The 27,320-nt window shown below is 38.2% G+C and overlaps 1 protein-coding gene across 1 annotated transcript; it reads left to right on the top strand.

Annotated features, from left to right (window-relative positions):
- On the top strand, nucleotides 1-27,125 carry TEX11 (testis expressed 11). Its single transcript, XM_048319244.1, has 29 exons — nucleotides 1-86; nucleotides 177-364; nucleotides 2,352-2,436; nucleotides 3,616-3,695; nucleotides 4,254-4,334; nucleotides 4,417-4,536; nucleotides 5,465-5,545; nucleotides 7,760-7,845; nucleotides 9,167-9,224; nucleotides 9,999-10,094; nucleotides 11,529-11,610; nucleotides 13,304-13,382; nucleotides 14,053-14,204; nucleotides 14,918-15,003; nucleotides 15,909-16,046; nucleotides 16,323-16,425; nucleotides 17,479-17,603; nucleotides 18,362-18,447; nucleotides 18,578-18,631; nucleotides 19,069-19,109; nucleotides 19,709-19,795; nucleotides 20,888-20,958; nucleotides 21,520-21,636; nucleotides 22,499-22,571; nucleotides 22,935-23,084; nucleotides 24,108-24,216; nucleotides 25,126-25,246; nucleotides 25,607-25,771; nucleotides 26,796-27,125. Exons 1-29 carry the CDS (start codon nucleotides 56-58, stop codon nucleotides 26,865-26,867), a joined length of 2,817 nt encoding a protein of 938 aa, XP_048175201.1. The 5' UTR covers nucleotides 1-55; the 3' UTR covers nucleotides 26,868-27,125.
- Nucleotides 27,126-27,320: the final 195 nt, after the last annotated feature.

The raw sequence follows: 27,320 nt of genomic DNA, 5'->3' as shown, positions 1-27,320 counted from the left end.
CGGGGGTGCTGCTCCCGCGGTTCCGCGCCCCTCGCGGAGCTCCCTGTGAGGGGCCATGGCGGGGCCGCGGGTGGCGGCCGTGGAAGGTGCCGCGGGCCCTCCGTTCCCGATAAGCGCCGCCGCTGGCGGCTGTTGTTGGGCTCTGTGTCACGCCCCGTTGTCCTCCTGTCTTACAGCGCTGGTGCGGGAGCTGTTGAGGGAAGAGGCGCCGTCCCGCATTGCCGCCCTCACCGAGGAGCTGTTCCAGGCGGCGGAGGGCATCTCTGAAGAGGATGAGAAGGCGGCAGAGGGAGAGCCCCCCGCTCCTAGCCCGTCTGAAGAAATGGGGGGTGCATGTGCTTCATACACCACAGCCCTGGCCCAGGTTGGTGCTGCAGCTCTGTAAATACCAGCTGCTGCTGCTTCCCAGCCTTTGCGGTGAAGCACGTGTAGCACTACTGAAACGTTAAAGAAAACAGTTCATTTCTTCGTCGTTTACCCCAATAGCGTGAAAGTCCAAAATAAAGTGGGAAATGGTGTTCTTAAAAGTCAGTGCGAAATGATGATCGTAAATATAAATATGTGTCACTGACTGCTCTGCATGAGACGCCACCTGGATACTGTGTCCAGATCTGGGGCCACCAACATCAGAAGGATGCGGACTTGCTGAAGGAAGCCGTGAAGGTGATTTTAAGGGCAGGAGCACCTTTCCTGGCAAAGACAGACTGAGTTCAGCCAGAAGACAAAGCTCTGGGGAGACCTTCTAGTGCCTAAAGGAGTTCTGAGAGAGCTGGAGGGGGACTTAGGACAAGGGTGTGAATTGACAGGGCAAGGGAAAATGGCTTCACATTGAAAGGAGGTTGATTTAGATTAGATATTGGTAAGACTGTAAGGGTGGGGACACACTGACACATGTTGCCCAGAGAAGCTGTGGCTGCCCCATCCCTGGAAGTATTCAAGGCCAGGTTGGATGTGGATTGGAGCAACCTGGGATACTGAAAGGCATTCATGCCCGTGGCAGGGGGTTGGAACTGGGTGGTCTTTAAGGTCACTTCCAACCCAAACCATTCTATGATAATAATGAGAAAAGTTACTGATTACTGGTGATGTTAAGGTACTTATTATTTCAAGTTACTAGTAGTATCTAGTTGTAATTTCAAGTAAAAATGGAAATAGAGAGCACTGATGCATTAAGAGTTTGGTACTGGATCAGAGGAGCGGTCCTTCTCATCCTGTCTGTGGATTCCATAATGACAGCAGATACCTGAGGAAGAAAACAAGCAAGCATGTAATTTTAACTGCCTGGTAAACCCAGTATGCAATATTATGTTGGAAGTACTCATTTTCAGTCCTTATAAAAGTTTACCAGGTGGTTGTTTATAATGTTTGTTTTTTCCTTCTGTTTATTTCTCCTAGAGGAGTACTTAGAAAGTAGTAAACATCTACTTTAAAAGTCCTTTTTCAAAAAGAAATCTGGTGAGTAATACATGAATCTGAAATAAGAAAAAAGACCAGCTGAGATATTGTTCAACTTTTTCCTCCAAAATTATATTTTCAAGAGACATTTAATTAGCAGTTATCAGCTAAGGCACACTGATTTTGGAAGTCCTAAATTTGCAACAAGGAGCAAGATAGGTTAGCAAGTGTCATAACAGAAAGTGTGATTAGTACAGTATGTAAAGAAATACAAGAGCATAAAAGTGGTATCCTTCAGTTCTTCCTGAATCAGTTGGGCTAAACTATTTTTGAAAAAAGGAGAAAACATTAATTTGTAATCTGGCCACTTCAGTAAGAGAGGCTATGAACTCTCTCCTAGATAGGTAAGAGTGTATTTGTAGGCAAGATCTATCATGGAAAGTGGAATAAAGTGATGGAAAATGCAGCCCCTCAGGGTGGGTTGCTAAAGCAGCTTATTGCCTTTATGTAGTGCCTTATCTTTTTAACAAGAGTATATAGTCAGTAGCCTTTGTTCTTTGTTTGCTAATATCAGAAGTTTCCCAGTGTAGGTATTTAAAGCAATTAAGCTACTTAGTGTTCTTTTTGATGTGCAAAAGAGGTGAAGCCTTACTACAGGTACATTCTCAAACGTGGTAAGATTCTTTTCCAACCCCTTCAGATTTTAGCTGAAGAAATGCCACGTGGTCCATTCAGCGTGCCTGTTTTCAGGTCACTCTCCAGCATGTCCCTGTGGGATCTTGTGAGAATTTTATGGAAAACTCACACCTTTGACTCTGGTGTAAAAGGGAGTTGCATAAAGATCAGAAGGGGCCATTCCTGTGAAACACGTGAAAGATGCTTCTTTTTCCAGTAGTAAATTTCAATGGGATCCACATCCAGGACAAAATTAAACAGAATTGAATTCTCCTCTTCAGGTTGAAGAGAGTGCAGTCAGCTTGTGGAACTGGACTGTGACCAAACACACGGGTGCTGTTATTGATGATGAGCAAAGAGCCAAACGTACGTATGTTCTGTACCTTCCTAAATGTGTTCCTTGTGCTGTAGCATGGGAATCAAACACTCTCTGCTGACAGGTACATAAGTAGTGCTGTAGATTTGTTTGGATCTTCGCAGGTAATGGGTACAAACAGAAGAATGTACAGCTGGGCTTGTATAAACAGTTCAAGAAGAAGCATCCTGGTGTACTAGTTATCTTCTTGTGACACAGAATCGGTGTAGGCATTCTTATCACTCCTCCTTTTCATGCCAGAACATCAGTAAAGAGGTGATGTCACCAAAGGAGTTGTAATTTGCCTTCTGATACTGTGCTTCTAACCTAAAAATGTATGGAAATAACATAGATGTAAATTTTAGAGTGTTGGTCACTTAATTTGTATCAAGTGAGATAGTTACATTAGAAAAACAATCTCATCCATGTTTACATACAGAAACATTCGAAGTCCTCTTTTTACTGACATGCTTTAACCAGGTGCACAGCTGGTGGGTTCTCTTGGGCCAGGAGGAGGGCTGGGAGAAAGCAGAAGTGGTCTTTTCCCTCAATGTGTTCTTTCTGTGGTTCTGTGGGATTGCAGTGTCAGGCCTACATTCCTGTCTTGAGGGATTGTAGTCAAAATTATGCATCATCTGCATCATATAAATTATATCAGGTAAAGGGAAAAGGGTAAGTTGACACAAAATAGAGTGTGATGTTCTCAGATCACAGCTGAAGGGCCAGGGAGAGGCTGTTTTAAATACATTAAGTGGTGTCTTTTCCATCCCAGATGTCTAAGGAAGGCCTGAAAATATTTTTGCTTTTTACTTTGAAACTGTAAAGATTATTAAACTTCATTTCCTTATTTTGCTGAAGGCTATTTTGGGGCTCTCAAGACATGTTACTGTTAGCACCTGCAATGTAATTAAGTCTTTGAATAACATGTATTTTACTTAAACTCTCTCTAAATTGTTTAATAGGTATTTTAATGAGAATATATTACTTTTTTTTCTTACTGCCTGAAAAGCAATTTAAAGCATCTTGGCTAAAATTCAGATTGCTTTAACTCCTGAAGCTTTCAGATTTTTCTCTTGTGATTTAAAATGCTGAACAGTCTTTCAGATATGGCAGGGCCTGACTTTCTTAAAAAAAAAAAAAAAGAAGTAGAGAAAAGGAAACTTCTGAATGCCTGCACTGTTCTTTTGCAGTACGGTTTGTTGCCTGCAGACTGATTTGCCTTTGTGAAGGCAGTGATCCTCCGGAGGGAACTATACGAAGACAGATTTTGGTAAGGCTAATTTTGGGTGAGTAATGAAATGCAGTTGATCCCCCAGGGAAGTCTTCAAATCTTATTACATTTTCTTTGGAAAGGGAGTAAAATACGTGTCTAGTTCTGGATAGCTGGTGATTTGGCAGGAGTATTGCTGACTCTCTCTTCTCATCACTTATGGAAAGATAAGACTGATGATCCCATTTTTTCCTTTTTAAGAAAAAATACATGGTGAAGTGGGACCTGTATTTTACAGGGATACCTTGCTGAGCCATTTGAGTTAGGAATGTCTGGACAGTGTGGTCAGCATCACATCTTCTCGTAGGGTAAAATAGGAGCAGCACATTCATTTATTTCAGAATCTTATAATACTGTCTAGTAGGCCACCATAAGTCTTAATGCTGCATCTGAGTGTTCAGGGCTTCATTCAGAAGTGAGAGTTGCTGGTCAGAAATTGCAGAGCTGAAATACCCTTGTGCTGTGTTAGATAAGTGCAACAATGAGATGAGATCTTATGTTGCCTTTCTTGAAAGTGACTGTATTTTCACAAAAGATTTACCCCGTTTCCTCCTTCAGATGTCTATGAAAACTGGGAAAGGATGGATAGATATTGGAAAAGCTGGTCTTGCAGATGGATTTCTAGAGAATGCCATGAGTGTAAGCTGTTTTCCACTTTTGATTTATTACATACACATCTATTTGTAAGTTCCATGGGTGATGCCTGCACTTTGTTTTCCAGAGTGTAGAAAAGCTGTATGCAAAGTTACGGAAGGGCAGCGAGGGTGAAGCAGATATTCAAGTGCACAGAGCTGATGTGGAGAAGAGCCTTTTCAAAGTACTCTCTTACCAAGCTGAATCTGTATGTGTTCTCAGTTTTCCTTATAAGTCACTAGGGGTATAGAGGGAAACTCTGACCCAGTTGTTAGATACCTGAATGCTTGGCATTGAGGACTTGCTGGGGGATAGATTTCCTTCACTTAGATGTCAGATAGCAGATCTCGTGTTTGCATTCAGTGTTGCAATCATTTAATGATTTTTAATTTCCCTCATTTATCACAGTCATTTTTGCAGTGTTGTTTATATCTTCTAGTTCAGATTTGTTGCTTTATGATTTGGCTAGCATGGCTGTTTATAAAATAAACAGCTTCCTGTATGAATCATAAATGGGTCAGTTCCAACAGTGTCCTGTGCTTGACCGGAGAACAAGACAAATAACTGTGATTTAAAGTATGTAATTTAGAAATTCTAAGTTTTGAGAGGAATTGTTTTGCCTGACTGATGTGTCTGAGAACTCTTATCAATCCTACAGAGTATTACGGACATAGGAGTTCAAATACAAAGAATGTAATTTCCTGCATTTGTTGATCACACCACTGACCTCAGTATCTAGAGGGGAACTGTTATCTCCAAAATTCTCAGGAGCTAGTCTAAACAGGACAAAGCAATGGCCAATATTTTTAAATTTGATCATGGAGACAAAAGGAGAGGTGGTATAAATTTTGCTGAAATGTTGTATCATCTTAACATGTGAATAATCTTGTCCCACATCTCTGGCCTTTGCACACTACCTGAGGACTGCAGTGATTTTCTGGATGTCTTTATCATCTGGCAATATGTAGAAATATACAGAATTATTGTAGCACTGTAAGGACAGATCTCTAATCCCAAACCTAGCTTTATTGCATGTGAAAAACCCAAGTCCTGTTCTATTTTAGAGTCAGGTTTCTAGTGAATTTTAGACTGATTGCACACTAACAGTTTGTTGGCATGCTCTGCTGCTTTCTCAGGCAGTTGCTCAAGGGGATTTTCAGAAAGCAGTGATGTGCGTGCAGCGCTGCAAAGATATGCTGATGAATTTGCCAAAAGAAGTAAGTGAGATCATCCCTTCTTTATCATTGCAAACTTTGAGAACCTACTTTCCTCTTTATATATTAAGAGATTACATATGCCATATAAAATTTTGAAAAGTACTCTGAACTGAAGATCTCTTCTGTGGTTGGTTGCCTCTTTGAGATCTTGTTGCTAAAAATTTTGCATGGAAACAGCAGGTTTTTTTTCAAAGTGCACTCTTTTCTTGCTTCTCTTAGATTAGCATTTGAAATAGAACGATAAACTCTTCCTAAACAATGAGAAGACAACTCAGCAAGCAAGGCAAAAAGATTTCTAAATTGAATATATCACCTACTTTCTAGAGATCCAGCTGCATTTTACATCTTGATCTTGTATATTGCATCTTGTACCCATGTGAACATTTGGGGATGGTTGGGACAAGAGAAGAGCTGAGTTACAAAGTTTTTGATATGCAAGTCTAAGACTACCTTCAGTACTAATCTTCATGGAACTGTAGAGCTATGAGTGGAGGCTTACCATTGCACTAAATGGTGGTTTTTGTAGTTCTTGTGTTGCAGAGAAAACAAACTATCATATGCAGATTAGCTTTTTGTTTGCAGAGATAAAAGTCTGTTATTTTTATATCAGAATAAACTTCCCAACATTTATTTTCATTTGCTTACATGTTTTCCCAGGATTTAGGAAACATTTTGGTCCTTCCTCTCTGGTACAGGTAATAAAATTCAAAGGGGCAGATGCAAATTCTGAAAGGAAAATATGGGAAATATGATTGGAGTTTATTTAGGTTTTTAACCAATTAAACTCCCATCTGATTTTACATTGCTTTTTGTGATCTGCAGGCCTTGTTCAAGTGCATTTGAGTGACTTAAGTTAGTTGCAGGGGTCTAGCTTTGATTTGAATCATAAGAGCAGAGCTTTTTGAAAATGTTCACTGGGATCTTTGCATTCCTGTTCCTCATTTAATTCTAAATTAATTTCATTCTTTCCGCTTGAACTCCTTCATTAAATATTAAACTGCTTGTGATGAAAGCTCTTTACAAACCAGGAGCACTGATGCAGACAAGGTAAAGGCTTCTGGTCATGAGAGAGTGATACAATTTACTTCTGATTTAAAGAGTGGCATTTAAAAAACAAGGAAAAAGGAAAGAGCTACTGATTGCTGAGTGAATTCAAAACTTTTAGTCTGCTGGGTAGCTCTCAATCCTAAACTCTTCCAGGCTCCCATTGTACCAAAGAGTCCCTGGAGAGTATCACAAGGAGATTGTTGTGTTGTGTGATACCAGAAATCAGCTGGAGAGGATTGTGGGTCATTGATAGTCTACGGACTAGTGCTCACAACAGGAAACTTTCTCTTCTGGAAAGAAAACCTTCACAAATGAACCTGTGAAAAATAAGGCTTCACATCTGAGAGCGATCTTTTTTGTGTTTGTGCATATACCTAGTCTGTGCTTTTGCCTCTGGATTGCAAAAAAAACCCAAAACAACTGAAGCAAGACGTGCTGCCTTTCTCATTTTTGTCTGAGAATTTGGAATCTGCAGTCAATTGCCAAAAGCATCATTTATATTTGGGAAAAAGGATACTGCAGAGGCAAAATGGATGTAAATATTGGCAGCCTGCTAGCATATAAAATGACTTTTTTGTCTCTTCTTTGGATGGCATATGACAGCTGCAAACCATTTCAAAAGAAAGGCAAGTTGTTATGAGCAGATGTTGTCAGGGCTGGCTGATAAAGCTCTGAATAACCAAGCATTCAAAAGCAGTTTTCTCCTAAAACTTGTAATCCTTTTTTAACCCCAAAGAGACGTGCTGTGAAGAAGCCTATCGTGGAACAGGTAGAGTCCTCTTCACTTAATTATGTAAAACTTCTTTGTTATTTAAAAAAAATGAGGTTATAGTATTACAGTTTTTCCTCTCAAATTTTAATTTTTATTGTATAATTTACACAGTTCTAGTGCTTTCAGTGTGATTTATTGAGGAACTCTGTGTTCCTCCTATGTTTCAAGAATCCTGCTGTTTTTTGTGTCCTGGACTGATTAATGATACTTCTCTTTTCCACTGAATTAATGATTCAGTTTTAGTCATCTTCAGTATCCCCTTGCAAAAGGCCAGGAGTGATAACAGTGGGTATATCTTGAAAGCAAAATGCATTTTAAGGAATCTGAGACTGGAGTGCTACAGATCTAATGATGTTTTACAAGAACATTATAGAAGCAGGAATCTTTTATTGCAGACCTGTTACCTGTCAATCCTCTGTTACAATTTTGGAGTGGAAACCTATGAATGGAAGAGGTATGAACAGAGCTCCTTCTGGCTCAGGTAATGTGCAAAAACCAAATAAAACAACCCCCTTCTTTTGAGATACAAAAATGTGTTTGAAGGAGAGGGGGGAGCAAGGGAAAGTAGAGGCCTCATTAAAAATGTGAGAATACAAGATTTTAGCTGAACCAAATTAGCTGAGCAGATACTTTTTGATGGTTGTACACTATTGCCTAAAATCTGTGTCTTTCCCACATGAATTTTCATGCCATTAGAATGAAAGTCACCTTCCAGTGGTTCTTGCCAATTCTCTCCCTAGCACTTCCTCCAAAGAGATTAGTTTTCTGAAGAGTCCTTGACTGATGAAAGGCACAAACATCAAGGTGAAAAAGGAATGGTTAGAGACTGTTTGGGTAGGATCCAAATAACTATTGTGGTACTATTAAGGGTGAGAAAATGTAGACTATGAGGAAGAGTATCCTCATGCCATGGTCATGGCCTCAGTGCAGAAAATTTGTGTTTATGTCTTCTTGTTCCTTTAAATAATTAGAAGAAAATGAAGGGCAACAGATCAAATTCAAAATCATTATGATCATATATGTTGTCAAAGAGGATTTGTAGAAATGCTTAGGATTAGTTACAGCTGGTGCTTTGTTGATTATTTTATATTTTATTATTGTGGAAAATGAAATACCGAGCCCTGATGACAGAATTTGAGGGGGAAATAAAGCTTTGCAAAGTGCACATAATAATCTGGAGAAAGAGTGTGGCTCCATCTAGTGGGGTAAGATTTCCCCGGTCTAAGAATATATTAGCTTAGAAAACAAGAGCCCACTTATTGTTTTTCTTTCTAACAGTTCTTCATTCACAGCATTTGTAATCAAATCCGGTTTTGTGGAATTATCACTGTGTTTTCTCCTGGGTAGTTCTTTGTTCTGCCATTTAACTTTTAGAAGAAGAACGGGGAATCACAGGTTCCAGGTTCTGTCTCTGCTATTGATGTGCTGTGATCTAGAGAACAGTCATGTATAGATTTTGTGTATTACTGTATTATATGTCAGGTGAGATTGGAAACACTTGCTTCTTCAAAATCTCTATTGTTTAAATTGATAAAACCTAATGAAATGTTTGGATAGAAGATGTTACAGAATGTACTGCAACAGGTTGAAGAAAGGGATTGAGTACAATTTTTAATGTAAGGGTAGAAAGAAACCAAAACTTTCTGTTCTGTAGTAAAAGTGACTACTGAGATTAGTTTGTGTGATTTATGTGGTTTCTAACTGCTTAGGAAGTGGGAAAGGATAGGAACTTTGCATGTATCAGAATACTAAATTTATCTCTGTCATCCTGTTTAATTCTAACTTTCATTTATCATTGATAGCCAGAGTTATGACATTGGGAAGATGGACATGAAATATTCTGTTGGCAAAGAAATGCAGGTAAGAAATAGAGAAATTTCTATTTACAAATTGGAGGATTTTGTTGAACTGACTCCAGTGTATTATCAGCCTCTTCTGTGCAACCCTGCCCTGTGATGTCTTGGTCTCCTTTTCAGTAGTCTGCTATGAAGTTTGGCAGAGTTTCAAGTTCAGTTGTTATGAGCGTCAGTCACTGATGAGCGCCCATAAATCACATTTGATTCTACTATTTCACAGAAATCAAAGTGTAGAAAGTAAGGCTGAAGTAGATCCTGAAAGGCCATCTCTTCTTTCATTCCACTTCTCTTTGAATACATCATCATCTACAGCTGTGTCATTTCTGATAGATGTTTCTCTGTCTCATTCAGAAGTCTGTTTATTCTTTTAATTCCAACTGCAGATATGAAGATTTTAATCTCTTCCTCTTTATGTAAATAATTTATATATTTGAAGTCCATCATCATGTTGGTCTTTGTCCTGTTTTTTTTGTTCGTTTGTTTTCCTCTGTGAAGTGTTTGCCTCCTGTTATTTCAATTTCTTCTTTCATTTTTTTTCCCAGTTATCTGATTTTCCTTGCTACCCTTCTGCTTTTCTCTGAATTCTAGTAGATTTGTGTCCTGTGTGTACTGCATTGCTTCGAGCCTGGATATGTTTCAGAAATGAGCAATCACTTTTTATGTCTGATACCAGGCAGGCATTTTTTTGACTCAAAGAGCTTTTATTTTTCAGGACCTTAGAATTTAAGTCTTTTGTGCTCATCTGTATGTTCATTTGTGGCTGTTTTTTTGTTTCCAGGCTAAAGTGCTGCGATTGTTAGCCACGACCTATTTTGAGTGGGATTGCAGTCTGTACCTGGACAAGGCATTGAAAGCCATAAGCTTGGCAAATCAGGTAGTAATTTTTGCTCTATTTATAGATTGCAATAGATGAAACTCAAGCATTTATTGACATAATAATATGGATCACATTAATCACTGGTGTGTTACCCCTGACAATGGATTGAGGTGTGTGTGCTTTATGTTTTCATGCTCCTAAGGATGTTTTGGTGTTCCCAGCTTTTTTTTTTTTTTTTGTGTAGAAAAATACTCTTTTGCATGTAGAAGTAGAGCTGTCCTCCTGCGTGCTATTTGTGAGTAGTAAGGTCCTTTGATGATGGTGTGACTAAAATTTCTCTGACATGTGAGTTGATACAGGCAGGCAGCTGGGACAACCACAAACCCACAGCTAAAACACAAAGAGTAAAATTATTTCCATTACCTCGTTATCTGGGGGATCCCCAAAGCAACACCCGGGCAGAGGCACGTGAGCAGACCTAAAGAATGAGGTGTATAAACATACCAACGACCCTGAAGGAAGTTCATATACCTCTAAGCAGTCATTACAGAGAGGTCTCTTGGTCCTGCACCATCTGTTTCCCATACAAAGACTTGAATTAATTTTGTTGTTCTGTCTTTTCTGGTTAGTGTGGAGTAAATGAAATCTGAAGAATTCCTATTTCTCTTCGGTTGATCATTTAAAAAAATCCATTTTCTGTTTTGTATAAAACAAGTTTTAAGTATAAAATTTTGTTTTAAATGGAAGCTGAAATTCAGTTTCTGCGTGCTGCCTGAATTACAGACAGATCATGATGCATATGCTCAAGAGCTCAGGATAAAAGGCAGTGTATAGTCATGCAAATGATGTGCTACTACAGTATCTAAGCCTTTTGTCCTCTTTGTTGTTTACTTTTGCAAAGCTTTTTGAGGCAGAAAGTGTTTTTATCATAATTTTTGATAATGCACATTTTGATATTGTGTGAGGTTATGGAAACCCAGAAGAAAATGTTTATTCTAGAACCTGAAATATGCACTTAGTGAGATCTTTAGTATACAGTTTTCATTATTTACAATTGCTCCCACTGTTGTTGCCCCCTAAATTTCTTTTTATAAACTACTTTGAATCTGCTCATATTAATTTTAGATTAATCCAGCCAATTCACACATAGAAAAGCAGGAAATGTTTCTATCATTCAGTAATGTTCAGCTTCTATTTAAAAGTATCAAAAATGGGCCACAGCAAAATGAGAATTTTACATCTTTTGCTTTCATTATCCTTGTGGTCCTTTGGCAGTGTAAGAATAAATAATAAAGATGCACATTGCATTTGGGAAGAAATTATTGCATAAGTTGCCTACCACTTGTTTCAGTCATTAAAATGGAACTGAAGATTACGGTGGGGAATATGTGATTTCTTAATATTTGTTTGTATTATGAATGTGCTGCACTCTCACAGGATCTGTGTTCTACAAAGAGCTGTCCAGCTAATGTATTGCTTTTCATTGTGCAGGAGAATTTGCATCCAGCAGGGTTTTTCTTGAAAGTTAAAATCCTTCTTAGAAGTGGAGCATCAGATGAAGATATCAACTCAGGTATCACAGCTCTCTCTAGGTTTCATAGTGAGGTCATATTACTCCATATCCAAGGAGACTGCCTGTGTTGTACATAGAAAAACAATCATTTCTTGTGTTTTTGGCAGAATCTGCATTAACTAAATGTCATTTTGGTTTTGAAGTGTGAGACATTGTACTCAGTGTTCATAGAGGAGTTATCCAGATGCTAATTTAAATAGCCTTGCTGCAAATAGGGTAGGGGGAAGACTCTGAAGGCTGTTTAGAATGAAGACAGTGAAAATACAGCAGTGTAAAGCTACAGTTTATTTAGACATATGCATTAGGTTACTCAGTGAAGGTGCATTGACTCTTACACAGCCAGCACAGAACAAAGGCTGGTGAAGCATTGCTGTTCTCTGTGTGGGATTTTGCAGATTTTGTCTGACAGATATCATGTGCTGATCAGTGTGTTGTTATAAAGCTGTATTATAAGATAGTAAATAAACTCTTTTCTCCTTATTCCTCACATTTATCACTTAAACAGAACTGATTCTGCTATGAAATGAGAGGATAAGAAAGTTTTTGGGGAGACTTTAACAGAGAAAGGATAATGAATGTGTCAGAGAAATTGATTTTCATAAATAATGAAATCTTAAGGAAGAGAGGCTTTGTACTCTTTGTGGGTGGAAAGCATCAGATGTGTAATGAATAATTCGAGAAATGTAGGATGTGATGAGGAATTTCTTGCAGAGGGCTGAGTGATTTGAATGCTGCCAGACTAGCAGAAATGGTAACTCCACATTGCTCCTGGGGAATTTCAGCCAGATTTCAAGCAGCCAGTTATTTGAAACTTACACTTTCAAATAAACATACAGTAGCTGACTTGTGTTCGGCAGTTTGAATTGTGAAACCATAGAGTTGCCTATCAAAACACACTCAGCTATTATTTAATAACACTAAGCCTCCAGTCAGTTTTTCAAGCAAGTTTACTAATGAATGGATGTATCTTTTCTTGTATGGCTGGCAGAAAAGTGTTGTGTCCATGAACTGCAATTCTCTGTCTTTGGAGTGAAGAGTCCTGCTAAGTTTTAAGCGTTTCACTAAAATCTTATGTTGTGCACTTGTATCAGCTGCCTTAGAAATGCTTCTTTTAACAACTGTTACAGTCTTGTCCCTGTGTATTCCTTCTCTGATCTCATGCAAGCTACAAATGTATCTATGTTGTTATTAACCGGTCAGCACAAAGTAACAATTTAAAAACTTTATCTGAGTGGTGTAAAACTGATACCTGCTTATCACCCACAACTGATGCTGAGGGCGTTATGCTGAAGTAGTTCCCATTGCAATATGATACCTCACACAGCCTGAGCACCAACCTCGGTGTTAGGTTGTTCCTGTTGGATAAGGATGAGACATTTTGATAGAAGGCAGCTTGAGGCAAAAGATTGTTCTACTAATGCCTATGCTGTTCCTGTTTAAAGAGGCAGAGGACTAGAATTCCAGGGCTATCAGTATGTCACCTTTCTGTAGTACTGCATTAGCTGTACAGTGAAAGGAAAGTCAAAACACAATAGACATTCTTCCTTTTGTTGTAGATCTATTATATGGCAGCTGGTATTTTTTTTCAGTTTTGTTTCTGTCTTTCAAAGAAGCTGTAAGAGATAAGTGGTAAATTGAGCAATTAAGTGTCTAAGTTGATTATATAATCTCAAGTGCTTTGTGTTCTGTCTAGCTCTTGCAGAATTCATGCACCTTGAGATGTCTTTAGACTTCTGTTTGAATACTGCCAAGCTGCTGCTGGAGCATGGAAGGTATGAAAGCATCACTAAGTGGGGTAAACACAATTTTGTTCTTTGCTTCGTAAGCAAAGAACATGTATTATACAATGATACTTTATTTCAAATAAAAGCTCACAGAGGTGAGGTAAATGGTTTTGAGAGGGAGCCTGTCTTCTATAGCAAGGAGATACTGATTATGGCAGCAACAGAACAGGGTGTGAAATAAGTGTAGTGGCAATATGCAGTGCTATAGCCCTACTTTGGAGTGATTATGATTCCTTATGTAGTTTTAATATATGTCTGGAATCATCAGACTGACATCTTTCTTTTAACCAACCATCAGAATGACTTCGGAGTCCTAGAATCATTCTTGGGAAAAACAGTAGAAGGATAACAAGTTACTGCAAAATAAATTGAGGCATGACATTTTGCCCTGTTAAGTGCTCTGTCATGATTATATATGTATATGCTTGTATCTTGAAGCAAATGTGAAGAATAAACTCTTATGAATACAGTGGAACAAGCATGTGGTAAGAGGAAGCTGCCATTGAATAGATGAACTGTAACAAATTCATACCTTGATTCGTTCTGTCGGTGTGATTGAATGACAAACATGCTGTATGGTGTGAATATGTTAATCTCTAGAATGGAAAATTAACAGCTCTTCTGGTGCAGCCTCTTAAAAATGCATCTCTGTGAATAGGGAATCAGTTGGTTTTGATTTTCTGAAATCTGTTCCTGAACGATTTGAATCTTCACCTGACCTTGGAAAAATTACCCTGCTCCACATCGAGTTCCTGTTGAAGAATAAGAGGGAGCTGCTCGCTAAGCAAAAGATTGAAGAAGTTATTATAGGTCTGTATCCATCTTTTACTGCTGTTTACTGAAAGCTGGATGTAGCTGGCTAAGGTCTTGCATTCTAATTTTCACTTTTTTTGCTTATTCTCATATTTCTTTCTCTGTGTCTGTTTTCCATTATGTTTCTTTTACTTGGCAACTCTCAACTTCCATATTGAATGACAGTCATGATCAAGCTCAGGGTTAAATTCATTTGCTAGAGCAATTCCTCCTTCTTAGTGTAGACTGTGTGTGACTGATACATGTGGGATTAGAAACATTAACCAGGAGTTCTGTGTAATGTTAATACTTTGTCCATCCAGCCCAATTTATTTTTGTTTGTCAGTATAAGACAGGTTGCATATCCTTGTTGGAGCAGCTGGATAACAATTTGTTTTTCAGGTCTGTTGGACCTGTAGCACTTGCAGTACTTTTTGACTATCAGATCTGCTGTAAAACAAATCCTATTTCATGTTGCATCTAGCTAGGAGCAAGAGCTACATTTACATTGTTCAAGCATGAAAATATTTTTCTCTTACCCGCTGGGTTTTTTTGGGTTTTGGTTGGTTGATTGGTTGGCTTGTTTTTTTTTTTTCCATAAACAGGATATGAAACTCTGGCTCCTAGCTGAAGCTATTGCTGTGTCCCTGTTTTTTGTTGCAGGCTATGGGATAGTTCTTAGATGCTTCTCAGTGTGCTTTGTAAAGTGATGATTTGCAGTATCTTTTCAGGTCATTATACTGGGAAACAGCTGCTGCCTGAAGCCTTGAATCAGCTGCACATCATCTTGTGGGACAGAGCTGCCAAACGTTACGAGGTTTGGGACCAAATAGTAGTGTTCTCATTTATGTCAGTGAAAATGAAAATCTTTTCCTGACCTCTTTGATATATCTATTTTTGGTTAGAGTGCAAACTGTTACTAAGAGCCTTGTTCCAGCTGGCACTAGTTTTATTTTCATCCATCTGGGTGCTGTTTTCAGTTATAAAATCCAGTTTCAGGTAGCCTCATCTTAAGGCTTGTGCATGGGAACAGTTAATGCCAGAATTCCTGTTCCAGCTGGTTCCTACATGGCTGTGGGGCCTGAAGAGATTCATCCAAGAGTACTCAAAGAACTGGCAGGTGTGAGGCCTCTCAATGATTTTTGAATGATCTTGGGAATCTGGAGAGGTCCCAGTTGGCTGCAAGCTGGCAAAAGTTATCCCAATTTTCAAGAAGGGCAAGAAGGACAACCCTGGAAACTACAGGCCTGTCAGTCTCACTTCGGTGCCTGGTAAAATTATGGAGATTATTCTGGGAGTTATTGAAAAACACCTGAAGGACAATGCAGTCCTTGGTCACAGCCAGCACTAGTCCATGAGGGGGAAGTCCTGCTCGTCAAACTTGATTTCCTTTTGGGACAAGGTCACCCACCTCATTGATCAGCTGAAGCCAGTTGATGTCACCTCTTTGGATTTCAGTTCAGCTTTGCATACTGTCTCTCAAAGTGTCTGGGTAAATTAGAGGGCTGGGCACTCACCAACTGTATGAAATCTAACAAAGGCAGGTGCTGGATTCTGCACCTGGCACAACCTGAAGGTTACACTGGAATATACTTGACTATCTAAATCTTTCATTTGCTGTGACCTTTTTGAGAAAAAAAAAAATTGGGAAGACATAGGCAGTTTAATCATCCAAATATGGTCATGTTTTTTTGGGTTTTGTTTTGTTTTTATATTTTCTAGGAGAAAAGCTATTCTGAAGCCCTTCACTGGTACAATTATTCAGTCAGCTTTTATACACCTGGGCAGATAGATCAGAACTTGGCTAAGCTGCAGAGAAACATGGCTTCTTGCTATCTTCATCTGAAACAACTTGACAAGGTATATTTAATGCATATATAGACATACTTATGTATTTATTTGCATTGCTTTTATTTTTGAGGAATTTCCTCTTTCATTTCTGGTCAGCCTTTGGTGCTTTCTTCTGGTCTCACCACTTTTGTTTCAAGGGCAGATGTTGCCCTGTCAAACATCTTGAGTTATTCTATAAGTAACCATTAACATTTTGTGTATCTTTTTATCTCTCTTCTATTGCAAATTATATACTAATTTCAAGGTGATGTTTTACTGATTTCCTTTAATCTCTTCTGTGAATAGGCTAAAGAGGCAGTTAAACAAGCAGAGAGGTGTGATCCAAACAGCATCTTTACTAAATTCAGTGTCTATAAGATTGCAGTGATGGAGAACGATACTGATAAAGGTAGAACTTGAAAGTTAAAGGGTTCACTACAAGGAGCAGAAGTGCCAAATATATTAAAAAATACTAAGCAGCTTTGGACTGTTCATCTTGGGAAAGACACAGTAGAGGGTAGCTAGAAAAAGGGTCTCTAAAGTCATTGAAAATGTCAGGCTGTAGATTTAAGTTGTAAAAGTGGGATTTTTTTTTTGCACACAGCATGTAATATGCTGAGTCCATTGCTGTATTTGATTTTGTTTGGGTGGAGCCTGTGGCTGGGGAGGATAATCTTCCCTTGGGCAGAAGCTGTAGTAGCATCCCAGGGTGAGAATCACTCTCTGCTTTTTTGTATGCATATACAATATGAACCTTAAGGGAACCATTATTGCTGCTCTTAATTTCTCTGGACAAATGGAGCCTGAAGTTACCAAAAAATGCATGAATTATTGAGATGACTTAGAGAATGTTGTATCTCTGTAGCCTCTTTCTTCTTTATAATGAGTTCTGCTGTTTCATATTTTAATGAGGATCTTAGCTCAAGTAATGAAAATTGAGAAATACAGTCTATAGTTACTTAGAATACAGAGTAATGTGCAGAGCTTATTTTCCAATGAGTTCTCTGCCATTTAATTATTCTCAATACAACTTTTATTGACAGCATAATTTGCTCACATAATATAGAGTGGGAAACACAGCACAGTGTGAACATAAAAGCAGTGCCACCCTTAGCATAAGCCAAGATGTGGGAGCTTGGAATGATGCCCAGACAATGTATTAGAGAAAGTATTCTGTCTTTGGTAACAAACAGTTACTTAGCAGAACAAAATTAAGGATGTGAGATGAGCATCATTTGTATGGCATCTTTGTTTCCTTAGATTAGTAGCCTGGAAAGCATTTTGGCACCTCCCTAGGCAGAAATGCATATCTGGGGAGAAGTGCTGGTATTGTCAGGTTTTCTTGTCTTGGCTTTTCATTAAAAAAAACCTTACAGCCTTTCATAAATCATTGAAACAGTAGAATTTTCCACCTTCCAATTGCTTCTATAAAAATGTTGTTTTTTCCCTCTGTCTCTTTCAGCTGTGGAAGCTGTTATTGAAATGGGGAAGCTAGCAGAAAAGCCATCAGAACATGAAGGCAAGCTGAGAGTGGATAAAAATACAGGCAGCAACCTCTTGAGTTTAGCTGCCCAAATTGCTTTAGAGGTAGAGCAGATAATGTTGTCTTTACTTTCCTTTATTGATATAAGTAGGACAGCTGTAACATCTTTAACCTAGCCTAGTTTTAATATTTCTCTGTATTTCATGGATTTCTTAGTATTTCATGCTTCCACAACAAAGGTCTTGCTCAAATGTGTTGGGTAATGGAAAGTAGAAATTAATTTCATGTAGAAATAAGCGGTATCTTTTAAAATTTTGACAGGAAAATAAAGATTTCTGAGTTACGAATGTTGGCATCTGGATATTACATTGTGTATTTCTGTAAAATTCTCCTTAGCAAAAAGTTACATCTTCTTCTGCCTCTGGGATTTGATCTTTGGTGTGAGAGGGGGAACCTGTGTATAAAATACACATAAATCAATGATGAAAGTCCTTTGCCCCTCCTGCTTGCCTCTTGGTTGGTGGCCTGAGCGATGTCTGAACTGGCTGATTGCATTTCAGGCTATTAGGGCTTTGTTCCTAGCCCTGTGAGGCATGAAAGCCTTACCAACCTGTTCTAGTCCTGCTCTTACCACAGGCTCTTTGTGCAGGGAATCATATGATCTCTCCTTAGAGCTTTCTCTGCACTCTCAGGCAATTCTGTGCATTTGTTCATTTTCCTGCTACTAGACTGCACAGACTTAGAATATGTGGTTGCTTTGGGGTTTGTTTTTGTTTGGGTTTTTGTTGTTGTTTTGGTTTGGGGTTTTTTGTGGTAACTGAGGTAGTGCAGGATATACAAAACATGTTTTAATTCTTTTCAGAATGACCAACAAATTGTGGCTATCAAGGCTTTGGAGTATTTGTCTGAACATTTACAAGACTGCCGACAACTGTTTGCAGCCTTAAAGTAAGAATTCAATATAATTACAAGAACAAGCATAAAGAAGAAAAGTGGGATTCTTTCAGGAAAATTAGGGCAAAGTACACCATTGAAAAAAAAATCTTGTTTCTTCATTGCTTATTTTTCTCATATTTAGATGTTTGGTCCGTCTGATGTTGTCAAAAGTCATGGCAGAAAATGCAGAGAAAAGGTGGGTCTGCTTGAAAAACCATTTTCTCATGGTGGATATGTTGTTCAAATTGTGTAATGTTTTCTTTCTGCGCTTTTTTTCTTGCAGAGTAATCAAGAGATTATTTTTTATGCTAGTAAAAGTCCACCCAGATGACTTCCTAGCTTGACCTAATGATGTCACATAGGAACATATTTTCGACTTGTATAAACTTTTCTTTAAATATTTGTTCTTTGCCTTCTTCTTTTATTAATGCATATACCTGTTAGGTATTTTTAATAGAGGTTGTGAGTGAAGCAATCTCTGTAACTTTGACTCTTGTGGGATATCTTTGAGAAGTTCTGAGTGAGAAGAGTGGATCTATTCATAACTGGGAAAATATATTCCAACATAAATAATGCATTCTGTTGAAAAAAAATTAATCAATTTTCTAAAACTAAATTTTTTCTCCATTCTAGAGATGAAGATATCAACTCAATAGTGGCTTACTTGAACTTGGGTATGTTTTTGTTTTATTTGCATTTTCTGGAGTTCTTCTGTACGTGAACATTTTATGGTATGATTAGATCCATACCAATGAAATATTTAGACTCCTTATTTCAGTCCAGGCTCTCAAATTCCCAGTGAAATCAATAAAAGCGAAAGCTGGAGAGTCAATAGTATTGTGAAGTTGGATCTCAGTGCTACAGGTCTTTGCTATCAAAAACTTGCAGTACTGCTGAAGTAGAATAGATTTAAGAGTAGAATTAAATCAATAAAAGGTTGCTAGAAGGAAGGCCTCAAACTTCTAATTAAATTTATACCCCCTTCTTGTGAAATTAAGTAAAACTCCTATGCTTTAGACTTCAGTGTCAGTAAACTTAGAAGAGGCAGTACTTGTTGGCATCTTCTCTAAAATACTGTTTGAGAGCACCTTTTGTTGTTTTTTATAGGGCTTTCTCCTGAAGAATATTAGATTTAAGTTGTGAGAATAAGTCTTCATCAGGAATTACATGGGACTTTTGGAAACATCTGTTTTGTAGTGTAGGGATTAGACTTGGAAATGTTTTTATTCTGCTGTGAAAGTGGTACTTTTGTATTGAATTATGTTTTCTGCAGCTCACAAGAAACTTGCTGAGTCTTTCACAGAAGAAGAATTTACAGGGGACATGAGGATCCTTGAAGCTCACTGGTTTAGGAAAGTTGGTAGGTTGCACTCTCAAAATCTAAACTGAATCTCCTCTGTCTTTTTTAGTCCTTTTAAATCAGCAGCCCTGGAATTTGCCTTGAACTACAGACTGTGAAATCTAAACAGCAAATATTATCACAGATAAAGTGGTTTCTAGTGGGAAATGCAGCTCCCATGGGGCTGCCCTAAGCATTCTGCATAGTGTTGTCTCTGGATCCTCATTTTGTAGTCTTTGTTACACTGTTTTGCTAAAGGATTAGTTCATTTGCTTGTCTATAAATAAAAATATATGCGTAGGGTAACAGGTTGAACCAATTTTTCAGATTCATGCTTCTGTCAGAGCATACAGGAGAGAAACAGGTGCAGTCAATATCAGAAGACATCTGCTTTTGCACACATCCTCACAGTGTAACCGTGCTCCAGTAAAGAGTAGCAAGGGAGGGGGAGGAGAAGCAGCAGAGGTCAAATACAGTGACATGAGAATGAATGGATTCATGACCTTTCAAAGGCAGCATTCTCACTCACAGGATAAACAATTCAGAGACTACAAAAACATGTCCTATAGAATAAATTAATGTGAAAGTTGCTGTAGAATCTAAACATTTAATTGGGTCAAGCTCTCATACATAAATAATTTATTTGCCTTTAGATGCTCATCCATTTAGCACTCAGAATTGTGTGCTTAATTGCCACTTACTTGACCTTTCTGGTGTAAAATGAAGAATGGTTCAAGATGTTGTAGGGTTTTTTTTTCCTTTTTCTATTTTGTTTGTCTTGGGAATACTGTTCAACACTTCCACTCATATTCTAGCTTTGTTAACTAATATAAGAAAATGCTTGTCCCAGCTCATGCTTTTTGAGGGCAGGGTGTGTGCTAGAAAGGGTTCTTGTTTGTGATGAAATCATCAAGGCAAAATTTGAAAGCATGAATAAGCTATTTTAATAAATCACTAGGAACAGTATTTCTTGCTGTTGTTAAATGAGCTGTTGATGACATTGATTCAGAAATAGAATTGTAGAACGTGAACTGCTTATTGCTAGAGATTAGATGGGCACACATATAGCAGTGCAGATTTTTATTCTATTCTCTATCTTTATGTCTTCGTTAGCTTGGAACTTAGCTGTACAGTTCAAGGACAGCCCTGAAAAGATGAGGGATTTTTTTGTACTGTCTTTCAAGGTATTTACTCTTGCAAATAGTGTGTCTGATTGAGGAATATTTTCATCTGTCTAGTTCTTTTAGAAGTCACATCCATGGTTTGGGTATCTCCATGGAGACATGCTTGTATGCTCTGAAGCTGGAGCATTTTTGTCACAAGGAGATTGACTTGTAAAACAAAATGTGTGCATTATTGTCATACTTTACATTCTGTTTCTTAAGGATGTAATAAACTTAAGACTTCAACGAGAAGTTTCTAAAATAAATGGATTCTGATGTTTGGAAACTGTATCATTAATAAAAATATGTTAAGTACTTGAGTCCTAATCTTTATGCAGAACTTCTACCAACACTGTCAGTTTTGTATATGTTTGTAGAGAGCGGGCTCCAACTCAGCTTTACACTTTATATTTAAATGATCCTTTTGCGTAATTGTACAAGTAAAATTACAATATGAATATATATACTACTCATGACTGGTTCCTGCAAGTGTCATAGAGGAGGGTCAGCAATTATCTGTTCACAAGCAAATTGCTTGATATGGGCGAAATTCTCATTACTTTTTCCTATTTTTGGTGTCAGTTGTCCCAGTTTTGTCCCTCTGACAAAGCTGTTCTGATTGCTCAGAAGACATGCCTGTTGATGGCAGCTGCAGTTGATCTGGAAATGGGGAGACAACAAGTAACACCTTCAGAACAGGTAAGGCAAAGCCTGTTAACTGTTTCTGAATGTACCAGTGTAGCATTTTCTTCCTTTTGATTTTGAAGTCTTAGCTTTTTTACTCAGAATGGGATATTGAGAGTGTAAGCAAGAGAATATTTCATAGTTACTTAGAATTGATGCACCTTTCCAGACAATTGTAAATGTTGGATTTCTGTAAATTAAGTTCTGTTGACTTCAGTGTATTTGAATGGGTTTGTATCAGTAAAGGGTCATGGCAATATCTTCTCTTAGAGGAATTTCAATCTACAATAGATATATTGTAAGGAGTCTGCTGCTAAATGTGGGTTAGTCAGAAAGACAATTACTGCTGTTGCTGAAAGTAGTTACCACTGTGGTTGTGATAAAGCTCACCATTTTTTTTTTGTTTGTTTTTATGCATATATCTATTTATGGTGGGGGGGAGGAAGAGGGCATTGTGCTTACTGTGGTAAGAAGATTAAGGAAAACACACAGTGGTTGTGAAGGAACTACAGAAGTCTGGTATAGAGCGATTGTAGAAAATTCTGTGGAGGGCAATGCACAGCAATTTGTGTTGTGGCATTAAGTGGTTTGTCAGTCTCAATAGCACTATTTTGTGCTTGGGAGCTAAAACAGTTATGTCCCATAGGAACATGGATGGTTCTTTCTGGGCCAATGAAATGTTCAGTGGGAAGTGGCTTTGTCTGCGATGTGGAGGTCTTTGGAAAAGAGAAAAAAAAAACCCCAAAACCCACTAACTGATATAGGTGATTTACTAACTAGGCTGATTCTTAATTTATTTTACAGTTAGTTCTGACATAATTATTCCTTTTGCTTTTAAAACTATGACCAAAATAACTTATTTAATTCTGTAAAATAGACGGAGCTTTTTAGTCAGGCCCTTCAACATCTTCAGACATGCAAGGAGATATGGAAGGTTCTGAAATTAACAGGTAAGCTACAAAGTGTGTGTTTTCAGCACATGTAACTCTTAGTCACAATATTAATGAAAAATACAGAGCATGTGGAATTGCTGTCTCAGATGGAGATTATTGGAGCAGATAGATGCTATGATAAAAGCTGAGGTGTTAAGTGACTGTTAGCCTGGCAGATTCACGGTTCACTTTTTTGGTAGGATATAGGTAGAAAAATTCCATTAGGTATTCCTTGAATGGCAAATTCACTTGCTCTACGGTTAAGTCTGAGTGCCTTGATGGTTTTCCTGCCTCTTGGAAGCAAAATTTATACCTTATAGTACACCCTGTGGCTTTGAGAAAATTCATCATTATGTACAGGTGATCCTGTCTCTTTTGTAGGAGATTTTGCTAAAGACCCAACAGACACATTGTTACTGCTTTATGAATTTGAAGCAAGATCCAAACTGAATGATCCAACACTTCACAATCTTATGGAATCAGTTTGGGAGCAACCACAAATAGAGATCAAGACACTTGAAATCATTTCATGTAAGGACTTTTATAGATCTTCCAAGTCACAAAAAAAAAAAAAGCTTTCATTTCTCTTTCCTGTTCTTTTGAGGTTACTAGGATTATCATGTATTGTACAACATTCAGAAAATGGATCTAACCATATATATTTTGTCCTGGAGCAAAGATGCTTAGGATCTCAGCAACATTAGAAAAGCTGTGTTTTGAAATACCAGATGACATAGATGATGAACCAGAAAATTGCCATATCCTTCCATTTCTAGATCCTGAGACACTCATATATCTTGTGAGTCTGGAAAGGATTTTTCAGATAAACTTTTACAAGCTCCAGACTGGCAAAGGCCAGAGAATGACCCTCACTGATTCATGCCCCAGTGCAGAAGTTTTGGGCTGTGGACTTTGGATAGATACTTTCAGTATATTTAAGCCACTAAGATAACGTTAAGTTTCAACTTAAAGTTTGTATAGTCAGTTTGTAAATAGCACTTCTCTACACTGTGCCATATTTTCATCACAAAGTCCTAGCCATGAAAATATGCTTGAGAATCTAGAGCAGGATCCAAGAAAGATGAGGAGCATTTAGAATTGCCGAGTCTTTGGAGGGTGTCCTGTAGGATTGCATAAACACCTTCTGTTCTCCTTGCCCTGAGGGAATATGCTCCAGTGCCTGGAGACACCATTCTGAAATCCTGCTCCTGCATAAGGTTTCCATCTGGATTTTCGTGTTCAAGGGGAGAAACAAAACTCTTTAGACAGGGCCCCCCACCACAATATTTTTGTATTACTGCACTGGAGATAAACAGCAGTGAATTATGAAGCTTTCTGTGCTTCTGCCTCATCCTCGTTGATGATGTCCTTGGTAAGAAAAAGGGAGAGAAGCACTAGCTTGCAACCAACCCAGGCATTAAGCAAATCTCTTTTCAGTTGTTTTTCACAAGGGATCTGGCAACATGCTGTAGTTTATTTTAGTGACCTATGAGATTGAAGTCTGACTTCAGTAATTTATCTTTTTATTCTTCTCTATTTTCTTTTACTTTGAAGCATTAGCAATGGAATCTCCAGCTCGGTATCCTGTACTGTGTAAGAAAGCTCTCAAGAGTGCACTAAACCTTCACAGAAAGCAGGCTGTCATTGATGCTGTGAAATTTAGGTTAGTATTATCACGTAGCTTTGCCATGAGCCTGTGACTGGAAAGGCTGACAGGGAATAAAGCCTGCAATTTGAAAAAAAAAGTGGATTTTAGTTTAAATTCAAGGTTCCACTTCTTGCTGGCCAACCAATGTACTTGTCTAATAATAGATATTTTAACTGCAGTTTGTTTACTTGGCTTATTTTCTGGCACAGCCTTGTTTCCAATAAATTAATCAATTGAGGAAGGAAAATGAAAATTGGATCCAGAAGAGGTCTCTGGTTGTTTCTTGTGAGGAAGGTGTTCATTTCAAATTGTTGCTCTGCAGTAGTGAGCTGGATATTTCCAAGACAATGAGGAGAAATTAAGGGTTGAGAAGAAAGCCATGAGCTGTAAGGTAGTGATCCAATGCCATAGTACATACATGATTTATAGCATATTTATGTGTTACTTATCCTTTCCAAGTTCCTTGAAGTAAGCACTTGGCAAAGGCAACTGTTGATATTGCCTTTCTCACTTCACACTGAGAAGGAGCTGTTTTCAGAACCCTGTATTTGCTACTGATTTTCTGAGGATGCTGCCTACGTAGCTCTTGTTGGTGAAGTTAGGAAAGGTACTTTTTTCTTGCTGTCATGTGTAGCACCCTAGGAAATCCTGTGGTTTTCCTTCTGTGTTACTGTAGAGACCAGCAATGAAGATAATTAAGTACTAATTGCTCTTGGCTCTGTTTTTGCATAGTTTGTATGAATAAGATCTGATATATGAAAATGCATGTTTCTGCTACAGGAATATGAGTGTAGTAAGCACCAAGGTAGACATGTCTGTCTGACAATCATAGAGGCATAACTCAGTGTGCTCCTGATACTAAAAACCAACTGTTTGTGCATGTGGTATTTAATGTTTCCTCTTTTGCTCTCTTTCAATCCTCAGTAAATGCTTACACAGTTTGATTAACATTTCTTTGCCAACTGGATTAACAGACCTGGATACCTGTGTGCTGCAGGAGGTGTGGGATTACTTTGAAGATGCTCTGAGTGTAGTCAGCAGCACAGTAAGTTGAACAGGAAACCAAAAGATTGGGAGATGATCCTGAGCACATTTGAAAAAAGTTCTCATTAGACTGAGAATCATTAGTAAAATGAACATTACATAGTGTTATATGTGGAGCTGCTAAGACTTCTTCAATAAAAGATACACTGAAATGACCTCCAGAGAAATGTCTCTTGGATAATTAGGACTGTATTACAGATTTCCTTGGATTTTGTAAGGGCTTTTTCTCCCTTTGCTTAGGAGGAAAAAACCCAACAGTTTTCCCACACTAAAACTAAACTCTAAAACACTCTTGACTTGTCAGTTTTAAAGTGAAGATTCTATTTTCTGATGAACTGCTGCTGCTTGTTTGCTACCTCAGGATGCTTACCCAGAGATGGAGATCCTTTGGTTGATGACAAGAGCCTGGAATACAGGAATATTTCAGTACACTGTTGGTAAATACAAGGAAGCTGAGCAGTGGTGTGGATTGGGAATGCGTTTCCTCAATCACTTAGGATCTCTGAAGAAAAGCTATGAAGGCCATGTAAGTGTACACAGGGGGATATGAGGATATGGGATTGGATGTCTGCCCTGAATTTGAGATGTGGATCTGGGTGAAGAAACCACAGCTGATGATTTTTAGAGTTTCAGGAGAATCGTGGTACCTAAATATTTTGGGGGAGCCTGATACTAAAAGATTTTTTCAAAGTGAGGCCAGAAAAGTTTTGATAGCCAATGGAAAGAATAATGTAGCATTCTTTTACTGGAAGGATGATGCAAATGGGTGACTGGAAATAAACTTCTGACTGTTTGTGGCCACGGGAGAGCCCTGGATCTTTGCCCACTTTAACTAAAGCCAAGGTGCTGTACCAGTTTACTTAAATCAGCTGTTACATGAATACTTCCAAACTTGGTTTCTAGTATAATCTAATGTCTTACAAACAGGGTTTAAGATGGTGTGAAGAAAATCACTAAAGCTCACCTTATCAGGTGTAGCTTAGCCACTTCCTATGAGGGAGAAATTTCCAGGCTAGTACCTTTGTAGGTGACACTTTGCAATGACACTTTTTCTTACTCTGTCACAAGCTTCTTTCTGCAGCTTTTGGCTGCTGTTCCTCTCTAGATTGCAACCCAGTGCAGTGTGGCTGGTGTCACCATTCATTCTCTTGTGCACAAGCTGAGCAATCAAGGGATTGGCTGTAACTCTTACACCATTGAAAATCCATCAGTTAAGACAATAAGTGCTGACAATAAGAAGTCTCTTCCACCCTCAATTCCCAGTGTCTGTGATTTGGTGAATAGGTTTATGTATGGATATAAGACTCAGATATAAACTATGCTTTATAACAGTGTAAATAAAACTGTTTTTGTTAGGTTGCACCGATCTGTTTTTTTCTAAACCATGGCATTTAAACCTGGGCCAAAAATCTTTACATCAGTCTGAAATTTTAGGTTTAGGAGCTGGTGGTAGTCTCCCACCTATTCCCTTGGTTCTGTTCTCTGTCACTTAGTTAAATGATATATTTTTATCCATCCTTGTTGACAACTATGGTGCTCGTATTCTCCAGATGGTTGGCCTCTATAGTGAGGTTCTGGACAAGCTGGACAGAGCAAAAGGATTTATTCCAAATGAAGAATAATGACAGCCACAACTACAAAAAAGGAAAGCACCCTCTCTTGGAAATGTTCTGCTGAATGAGAGGCTGTTAGCTCTGGGAAGGCACAGGGTCATGGGAGCAGTGGAAAAGAAACCAGGATCTCCTTCTTGTTCGCAAAGAGGTTATGTACTTTTTAGGAAGTGTTTGTTCAATAAATGTAATTGTTTTCCTCTAGGGAATAATTTTCATTCTTTGGAGCTATTTAACAGTTAGAAATAAATATTTAACTTTTTCATGAGATGCCTCTGCTGTTGTGTAACAGGTTGGTTTAAATATCTGATTTTAGTAGTAAATGGCAGTGAGCACGATAAAAGTCTTTAAAAAGTATTCCATCTCTTCTGGTTGTCATAGCTGCCTTGCTGCATAAATATTTATCAGATTGTTTAGTTTCCAGTCCATTTCAGTGTGGACAAGAATTCAGAGCTGTTCTCTGGT

The sequence above is a fragment of the Corvus hawaiiensis genome, chromosome 14, assembly GCF_020740725.1.
Source record: "Corvus hawaiiensis isolate bCorHaw1 chromosome 14, bCorHaw1.pri.cur, whole genome shotgun sequence".
Taxonomy (NCBI): domain Eukaryota; kingdom Metazoa; phylum Chordata; class Aves; order Passeriformes; family Corvidae; genus Corvus; species Corvus hawaiiensis.
This window is presented reverse-complemented; position numbering and strand designations above follow the sequence as displayed.